This window comes from Triticum aestivum, chromosome 2A, assembly GCF_018294505.1.
Source record: "Triticum aestivum cultivar Chinese Spring chromosome 2A, IWGSC CS RefSeq v2.1, whole genome shotgun sequence".
NCBI lineage: Eukaryota > Viridiplantae > Streptophyta > Magnoliopsida > Poales > Poaceae > Triticum > Triticum aestivum.
In genome coordinates this window covers 587,602,215-587,611,556 of record NC_057797.1, presented here as the reverse complement: position 1 = coordinate 587,611,556, position 9,342 = coordinate 587,602,215, and the positions used below count along the sequence as shown (strand labels likewise).

Here is a 9,342-nt window from a genome sequence, read left to right as displayed (position 1 = left end):
ACCGATTGCCTCTCTCTGCAAGCGACATGATAAACACCATGGCTAGGCCCCCATGGTTCGTATCTCGCTACACAGGACACGGTGTTCCAGCCAAAGCCGTGCGCTCCCACCGGTGGAGTGATGGGAGGACGCAATCAATTGAGAAGTGGATCTACCGGACAAACGCGGCAGGACGCACCGCCTCAAGCTCGTACTGCACGTTCAACGAATGGATCGGTTCACGCCAAGAATGATAGGGGCGCGCTGCCAGGACCCGCACCGTGCTACCCGGAGCATATGCGAATATGCGACGGCGGCACGGCATGCAATGAAGCTGCCCACCACCAATGCTCAGATCGGAGCTGACAACGGCAAATGTAATGAAGCCACCCAACTGCTGATTGGTTGGCCAGTCAACTCCAACAACAGCGACCAAGACTCGGCTGATGCTGCTAAGTAAATATTAGAATCACAAGTTTACAAGTTAGTTTTACATCAGATTCTTACTGGTTTTTTGACACTGGAGGGAGCACATATAAGCATAACACATTAACCCTCTAATCTGTCGACCTAGTATATCACTGGTTTCTCTTTGTTTCTTTAATCAGAAAATGTCCCGCGTCTCCTTTACAACAATGTTTCTGCTCAAGCCTCTTGATCCTGGCTGGCCCGCTATTTTACATAGACAGCTTGACTGAAAGGCCCGCGTGGTTTGCCTGCATAGGTACTTCACACCGACGTGGATGCTGTCCCCTCTGCTGCAAACACTTTTTTTTTCCAAGCGCCTCTGCATATTTATGAAAGCAACGGCGATCAGCGTTGGGCATACGGAATAATAACAACTATTGGAGTGTGTACATGGGAGTGGACACGAACCTTCTCTGGTTAAATTTCTATCCGGTTCCGGGTTTCAAACTTCATTCTTATGTATGTACGTACTCTACAGCCTGGCAAAACCTTAGACGACGGTTCTGATTGCTTGCTTGTAGCATTATTCACCCTTTCCAACGAATTTAACCAGCTCTGCTTTGGCGGCTTCTATGACCACTGGAAAATCAACCTCCATATAGCGCTCCCTATCAGGAAAAAAAAAAAACTTCAGCCCGTGAGCTAAATCGGTGGAAAGACAAGCTATACATATATACTCCCTCCGTTCTGAATTACTTGTCTTGGATTTGTCTAGATACAGAGGTATCTAGCACTAAAATGAGTCTAGATACATCCATATCTAGACAAATCCAAGACAAGTAATTCGGAACGAAGGGAGTATAACAAAATGCGTCCGGAGAAAGAGAGAGACCAGAAGTGGTTTTTGGCCCAGGTAGCAGCTGGAAAAGCCGGGCTGGAGATGCCGTGCATAATCCTCGCGACGGCCCTCGGGGTGAATTTGGCAAACGAATTGCTCTGGAGGAATACCTGGCAGCGCAGTTAAGAAATTGTCAGGCGGGCCTGTAGCATCATTACCAATCACAGTGGAAAATGTATCATGGTGTTAGTTCTTACCTTTATATCGGATTGCAAGAACGTGCTGCAGGAAGCAAAATCAAATGTTCCGTCAGATAAAACTTAGCACGGAACAGCGTAAGAAGCAAATGCTCTGGTGAGTTCTGCGGGAAGAGAGCACGCAAACCTGCTCTTGCGGAGGGGAGTACAGTAATCATCATCTGGCGTGCCATCCTTTTTGCTGAAGTAGTGTATAATCCTCTTCTGGATGCACGGGGTGTGCTCAGAACCAGAACAGCCATCTGTCTTTTTACAGCCTTTGACAGCAAAGTCCGCCAGAGCAAACATAGCATCTAGTTTCCTGATCTGTTTAAACAGCAAGCATCAGCAATCGGTTAATATGAATAACTGAGACGAAACTACCATTGATAAAAGCCTATTGAGTACATAATTTACTACCTCTAACAAATAGTACTATGTACATACTGATGATCTGCAGCTACAATTTGAAGGACAATATTGTATGACAAGATATACTTATTTAGAAGGGCTTAAGAAACTGTTTACCACCTTTGAGTTTTCTACTTCAGAAAGCCATTTTGTGAGATTTGCTGAAAGAGTGTTCAAGTCATCTGGCCTTTTTAAGATCATATAACAGTAGGCTGGGTCTTTCAATTCATAAGATAGTTCTCCTGAAAACTGATTTACAGAAGACATAATTAAATGTTACATAACATAAGGAGCATAACATAGAAGCGGTGCAACAGGATAAAGACAATAGAGAACAGACGATGATATCATTCCAAAAACACAGTATTTTAGCAAGTCACCTCGAGCTATACCAGGCCATAAGCCTGTAACTACATGACCAAAAGATCTTACACTAGAACAGCGATAAGCAACAAGTGCCACAGCACAACTGATAATGAAAATATTTGCTAGGACATGGAAGTGTGATCATAAGTAACATGATATACATAACAGAAAAACTAGGCTATATCAAGTGTGCCCATTTTCTGTAGCAATAGTGTGTGTATAGCAATTAGCTAAAGCAAATACAGTCAATGACTATTGGTGGCAAATTACTGCAATCCATAGCAGGGCTGAAATGATCTACTACCTTGCTCCTAAATATAAGACGTTTTGGCAGTTTAACTTGAACCAATTGGGCGTCTTATATTTAGAAACAGAGGGTGTAACATATATGTTTCCATAGCGATATTTTTTCTCTCAAATACGCACCTAAACGCACATCGTTTTGCATTAGAAGAAAAAAAACATTGAAATTCCACCATTCGTACAGCCAACAAAACCAAGCAAAAGCAAACCAAAAACAAAAAAGGAAGCAAAACAAAATAAACGGTACATCTGTCCTACTGCTTCTATTGGGTCGCATCTTGAGGCCAGACATGGTTTCTGTAGCAACATAATCATGGGGGCATAGCAACTGTTAGTTACTACTCAGTTGCTACAGATGCTAGGTACTATACTAAGTACACTGTCCATACCTAGGTACAATACGGCCAGCTATTAATCTTCTTGAAATATGGGGGGAGTTAGGTACCAAAATGCAACTAATACAGAAAACGAAGTTAGAAAGGTCGAATCAGCTGTTGTCTCAGTTTTGGCCTAACCTGACCTATCTTAGTTGGTTTCTCTTTTCTTTGTCATATTGTGTTTTGCTTAGGTTTTTGTTTTGGTTTGATTTTCATGGCCATCCTCTTCTTAATGACAAGAACAAGCATTTTGATATGTGTTCAAGAAAAAAGTTACAGGAAACAAAGGAACAAAGATCGAAGCATCCAGCTGGTTACCCACTACGTATTTGAAATTAAATCCTTATGTGCAGCAAACAAAATATAACCAGTGATTCAACTAAAAGAAATACGAAATTAAGTGTGAGATTCTGAAATCAGCTCAAAAACAATTCCAGTTTTGCTGTTTGATAAGCTTAGTGACACATATTTGAACATAAATACTCTGTCCCATAATATAAGACGTTATTACATCCAATATACTCACATATTGGATGTAATAACATCTTATATTATGAACGGTGGGAGTAAATGATAACCATGGAATTCATGGACACCTCGAAAACACCACTCTAACTGGAAAAAATGACGGTTTGTTCAGGCAAACCTTTAGCTTTTGCAAACGATCAAACACTTCATTCATTGTGATCCTCATATCATTAGCTACTCTTGGTACTTCGAAGACATAACTGCCATCCTTCATTTCAGACCTGCTTTTCCATACAGAATCAGAATCTTAGAGAGGTACAGCTAGTTCAGAATAGCACTTCAAAACAGAAGTAGAGGGAACATTTACTTATTTAGAATTGATCTAAGTAGTATATCCTTGTCAGCAAGCAGTTGCGGTGATGTCTGCAGCAATACAATTCAGCGAATCAAGAGAAGTTAAAAAAAAGAGCATAGTATCTTATGAAAAGAACAATGAACATGGGATGTGCATGGTAATCATGTGCGAAGGTCACAATGCTGTCAACAACTGTGGATTAACCATTGATTACTGGACACATACCATGGTCCTCAGCTGAGCACAGTACAAAAAAATTTGGTTCAAATGGTGCAAACCTCAGATCACTGGATAAGAATATACCTTGTGAAAATACAGCGTGCAGGTAACACTGAACTGAGGAAGTAAATGGAGATACTGCTCCTCACCAATTTCCAGCTGTGTGAGGACTGTTAAAAGCACCTGCAGTGAGAAATTGTAAGGAGATCATCTCATCTGAAGATTAGCTGGATCATCCAACAATTCAGATTATTCAAAAAGTAACCAAAATGCTTACAGGAAATTTAAAAGCAAAGCAAATGAAGTTATTCCTAGGGAAAAAGGAAATTTTCAAATAAATCCTGTCACTACTGTTCAAAAGTTAGAAGGAAACGGCACCTCTACATAACTCCATATAACTAGCAACAATTGGTTTTTATGTAGATAAATTTAGGTCAAAACAACTCTAGCAGGAAAAAAACAGTAGATTTGTCAAAAGTAACAACAACAACAACAGAGACTTTAGTCCCAAACAAGTTGGGGTAGGCCAACTCGTGGTTCTGGCACATGGATAGCAAGCTTCCATGCACCCTTGTCATGGCTAGTTCTCAAAAGTAGTTTATATCATTACTTTTTTATATTTTCTTCCTAGTTCATTGTACCGTACAGTTCAAACATGTAATGGTCAAACAAGTGTATTAGAGACCATGCCAATGTCCAGGCGACATGAAAATATCACAGAGGTACTACTTGCTTCAGAGAAAAGGTTTAGAATGATGATCCTGGTTTGTTCTTGGGAACAACTGCTCTAGTCCCTAGATTAAACAATGAGATTTTCTTGAGACAGAAGACCAAGAAATATTGTTTATGATGTTTTGATATGAATGCTAGATAGCATCTCTAAAATACAGATATAAAACCGTCATTTAAGATAGCAAATCCAATTTATTATAATGGAAATAGTTAAATTTGTATGTGACATCAAACAACCACTAACCTCCATGGTATGTCTGTCAAGTGCCGAAATGTATCAAATTAACTCGATATAATGTAAGGTTGTGAGGGGACTCTTTCTAAGCACTGGTAAATGTGTGAATGAGAAAACAAACTACATGGGCTGATGGGACAGGCACAAACCTCTTCTTTTATATCAAACTTGCGTGAAGTAGACTCTTTAGGGAAGGAACAGATGCACCCCATCGTGTTGCCAGAGGAGAATATCTGGTTAAGAAATTTGCTCATTGCATATTCATCAATGCCATCGCTGCCGAAAGGGGTTTCTTAGAGTCATTTCACAGGAAATATACAGATGAGAGAACAAATAACTTAGAAAATTAATTCACCTGTGTGAAAGACTGCGAATCTTATAGAATGTCGTTGAATCAAAAAGAAGGTGACAGTGTGATAACCGTCCATCCCTTCCAGCACGTCCAGTTTCCTGAAAGAGCATGTCCATACGTTCTAGAAGAGAGAGTAGAATGGATAAGTGTATATCACATCATGAAGTTCTTACCTGTATGTACTCTTCAAGGCTTTCTGGCAACCTATAGTGGATCACCTAAAGGAAAGAATGCTTGTGTCAGTCCAAGTTAGCAGCAAATTACTATTTTACTTTAGTTATGAGCTGAGCATTTGAAAGAACACTGAAATATTTCTTGTTTTCAGATGTAATTTTGAATAATTATGTGGATATATTTCATACCCCTTCGACATCACTCTTATCAAGACCCATGCCAAACGCCACAGTTGCAACAACCTTCCTCAAGGCGGAAAAAACAAAGTTAGACACCTGGCCTACGTAATACAACTTATAAAATAGAAATACCGAGGAAGCATATACCACTCTTATTTTGTTAGAGCAGAACAGCTCCTGTACCCGGCTCCTCTTTTTCATCAAAAGTCCACTATGGTAGCTCTATAAAAATAGAAGATGTCATAGATAAAAAGTATGCGCAGCTAACTCATAACAAGCTAAAGATGGAATGCCAACCTTGGCATTAATGTTGTTATCACACAAGTGCTTACAAACATAATCCGTTTCTGTCTGTTCAAGATAACACGAAAAAGGTTATATATGCAGTATTGAATTGTATCAAATAACAGCTGGACAGGTGTGTTAACCATCTTTAGGTTGAGAAAGTTTAACCTGAAATTTGCAATAGACAATAATACTTCTCATATTGACAAAAGGGGAAGACTTTAATAGCAACATTAAATCCTTCAGCCTGTGACACAATATAATGTGTCATATCTCATTCGCCTTATTTCAAATATATACCATATTAAATAGACTCTGGTAATGAGGATGAGTAAACTACCTGTTATTACTCATGCTGATAGACAGCTTTAGATTTTCCCTAATTTGAGATGTCTGGATGAGATTACCAGATGGAATTTCTAAGGCATTAACTATCTCCTGCAAGGTTTGAGTTGTTGCAGTTGCAGTCATTGCAAGAATACATTGAATATTAAGCTTTCTCCGAAGTAGTGATGCTCGAAGCCTTAGATACGAAGGTCTAAAATTATGAGACCTGTCCATTTGGGAAGAAATGAAAGATTACATCATGAACTTAGATGCACTAACACTACAAAATGAACAGCAAGTACATAATAGAGTACGAAAACAAAGCAATGAAACTAACTGAATGTATCACAAAAAGTAAACGCAAGCATGGATAAAGAGTGGTAGAGCAGAAAAAATATCATCATGCAGTCTAATAGCAGAGCTAATTTAAAATCAAAAGTAAATAGTTGTTAGCAATTTAGCATTTGCTTATATGAAAGCTAAAGGAAGCATTAATATTAAGATAACAACATTAATCATATCAATGAAGTCCAAGATAGATGATAGCTTTCTTCTCGGTGCATCAGTGCCCCCCATCTGATTATGTGATTCAAATTTTGTTGAGCATTTCTTACCTAGTCAATGATGTGTGTCTAAAATAGAGTTGTTGTTATCTTGCTCAGCTGTATTCGCATAGCTGGTAACTGTGACTGGCCACTTATTTGACCAATTTAAAACCAGTAACTGGTACCATCCTAGATCACCTATTTCAGCTTCTTATTTTTGTATCCAGGAAATCAACTATGAAGATAGATCACAGTGCCAACTGTAAACAAGTAGATAGGGGTGGTGTTGCTGCGCTCAGCGCCTGTTTATCCTGCCTTGGGTGTGTGCGTTTGTTGTGGTGGCGTGAGTTTGTATCGGGCTGTTGGTGATCGTTGCTTTATATATACCGGAAAAGGCTTTCGCTCCGCTTTATATATAAAGCAGGGCGGAAACCTTTCTCGGTACTGTAAACAAGTATCTAGTGTTCTCAGCTGAACTAAGATGAAATATAAACTCACCATTCAGAAATGCAATGGGCTTCATCAATGACCACAAGAGATATTGGGAGTGTGTCCCTGAATATCTGCAGAAATTCTTCATTCAAGAATCTCTCAGGGGAAACAAAAAGAACCTGATAAACAATGGAAGCTATCTCAGAATAATGAAGCAAAATATAGGTTAACGTCACTACTGCAAAACATGTGAGGACAATTGGGTTCATATTCCGAATTTAAGACGAATTGTTGTTTCTCAAATCCATATTCTTGTTACTACATCAACAAAATATATTGTGTTGAAATAGAATTTGCAAGGTATGCAGGGATGATTCTCTAGATAAGGCAAAATCAAAGCAGAGAGTTGTTGGTGCAAGAGTGGTCTGTTCAGAAATGACGCTTAAGAAAGCTGTACCTTTATTTCCCCTGCACGCAACAGCCGTAATGTTCCATGAAACTCATCACTCGTCTGAACGAATAAAACAGTATAACACTTATATTAAAAAACAAATGATGAGTAGGACTAGCAGCAAGCATATAAAATTTTGCATTTACCTGACTACTCGCAAGAAGGCCTCCTGGGAGAAATGCAGGGAGCTTCCTCAATTGATCAACCATCAAGGAAAGCAATGGGCTCACCACCAGTGTTAATCCAGGCAAAATCATAGCAGGCAACTGAAAATTAGCATCAAGATCATGTCAGAACTGGCCTGTAACAAACCAATAACTCAAATTTGGCTGCAAACCTGATAGCACAGTGACTTGCCCGCGCCGGTGGGCAGCACAAGCACCGTCGACTCCCCTGCAACAACATTCTGGATGGCCTCAAGCTGACCCTCGCGGAACGAATCATAACCAAACACCTTCCTGAGCAAGCTCTCGAGATTCTGCTCGGACGGGTCCTCTCTGGCTACCTCGACAATCTTGAGAACACCGTCATCACCTGCCGCCGCATTCTTCTCCCGCTCGAGGAGCGCCTCCGCTACGAAATCCCCTTCCTCGTCGGCACCTGCCCGGGGCTTTCCACCGCCGGGCTGCTGCCGCTTCCAGGAGCGGTATTTCGTCGGGCGCCTGGCCTGCGACTTGAACGACTTCTTCCGGCCGTACCCATTGATGTTGAGCCGAACGAAGTTGCCGGCGGGGTCCCCTCTCGGTCGCTTCGGCTGCTCAACCGCGGCCGCAGGGACCTCCGAAACCGAGTTGGGATGCACCCGCTTGGGCCTGAGCTGCGGCGGCGGGTGGGTGGCTGCCGGGGACGGGGACGGCTCGGCGCTTGGTATCTCCGCGGGCTCGGGCTCAGGCTCAGGCTCGAGCTCGGGCGCGGGGGCGGGGTTCGTGAATGCGGCGGCTGGTTCGAATGAGAGGTTGCGAGACTGGACGAGGCGGCGGAAGGAGGAGAAGGAGACTGTGCTGGCGTTGGAGGTGAGCGCTGACCCCGGGGCGATGCGCGCCGCGAGGCCGTGCGGGTCGGAGAGGGCGGCGGCGCGAATCGGAGGCGCGGAGGCGGAGGCGGAGGCGGAGACGGGGGCGGAGGTAGAACAGGGTACGGGCTTGGGCTTGGGTTTGGGCTTGCGTTTGGGTTTTGATGTGGGATCTGGCGTGGGACGGTGCTTGGGCGGTGCCGGGCGAGGTGATGGTGAGCACCGGCGAGTCGGGGAGGCGGATACGTCGGAGAGGAGGGAGTCGTCGGAGTCGGAGTCGGCGGCGTGGAGCGAAGAGTACATCGCTGGTGACGGAATTGTCGGTGCGGGGCGGTGGGTTGGGGGTGGAAGACGGAGTTGAGGAATTGGAGGGAGATTTGAGGAGATTTCCCGCCAAGCACCGGTTTGGAAAAGTAGCAAGGCCAGCACAGCAGCGCGTTCTGTACAAACCGAGATCTCGGTTTGTGAATTTCGGTGAGTCTTTTTTTTGGGGATTAATTTCGGTGATTCTCAACACGGTTGGAGCATCTACAACCACAACTCGCAAATTCCGCCTTCCAAATATCTACAAATGCGTGCGGACATATTGCCGAAAAAGGGTTTCCCCCGCTTTGTATACAAAGCAACCAACCGAGATATTCAACGATAGATGCTGGGG

At 42.6% G+C, this 9,342-nt stretch overlaps 1 protein-coding gene across 2 annotated transcripts; it reads right to left on the bottom strand.

The window, feature by feature from the left end:
* Nucleotides 1-413: 413 nt before the first annotated feature.
* LOC123189580 (ATP-dependent DNA helicase Q-like 5) lies at nt 414-9,075 on the bottom strand. Of its 2 annotated transcripts, XM_044602031.1 has the most exons (21): nt 8,010-9,074; nt 7,819-7,938; nt 7,679-7,732; nt 7,288-7,400; nt 6,258-6,470; nt 6,086-6,164; nt 5,930-5,983; nt 5,780-5,854; nt 5,642-5,695; nt 5,453-5,497; nt 5,283-5,377; nt 5,077-5,203; nt 4,045-4,143; nt 3,754-3,809; nt 3,565-3,667; nt 1,993-2,121; nt 1,610-1,788; nt 1,483-1,507; nt 1,280-1,395; nt 856-1,055; nt 414-766 (listed from the first exon to the last, which is right to left on the bottom strand). In XM_044602031.1, exons 1-20 carry the CDS (start codon nt 8,985-8,987, stop codon nt 971-973), a joined length of 2,799 nt encoding a protein of 932 aa, XP_044457966.1. In that variant the 5' UTR covers nt 8,988-9,074; the 3' UTR covers nt 414-766; nt 856-970. The 2 variants fall into 2 exon arrangements, with proteins under 2 accessions (XP_044457966.1, XP_044457965.1); XM_044602030.1 differs by having other exon boundaries at nt 5,642-5,854; nt 8,010-9,075.
* Between the last annotated feature and the right edge of the window lie 267 nt (nt 9,076-9,342).

What these genes read in the sequence shown, in the direction of transcription:
- LOC123189580 (XM_044602030.1), bottom strand. Translation starts at nt 8,987, where the DNA reads ATGTACTCTTCGCTCCACGCCGCCGACTCCGACTCCGACGACTCCCTC. An exon ending in GCCCATTGCATTTCTGAATG is followed by an intron (nt 6,471 to 7,287) that starts GTGAGTTTATAT and finishes CCAAATGGACAG; the next exon opens with GTCTCATAATTTTAGACCTT. An exon ending in ATAAGAGTGATGTCGAAGGG is followed by an intron (nt 5,498 to 5,641) that starts GTATGAAATATA and finishes TCTTTCCTTTAG; the next exon opens with GTGATCCACTATAGGTTGCC.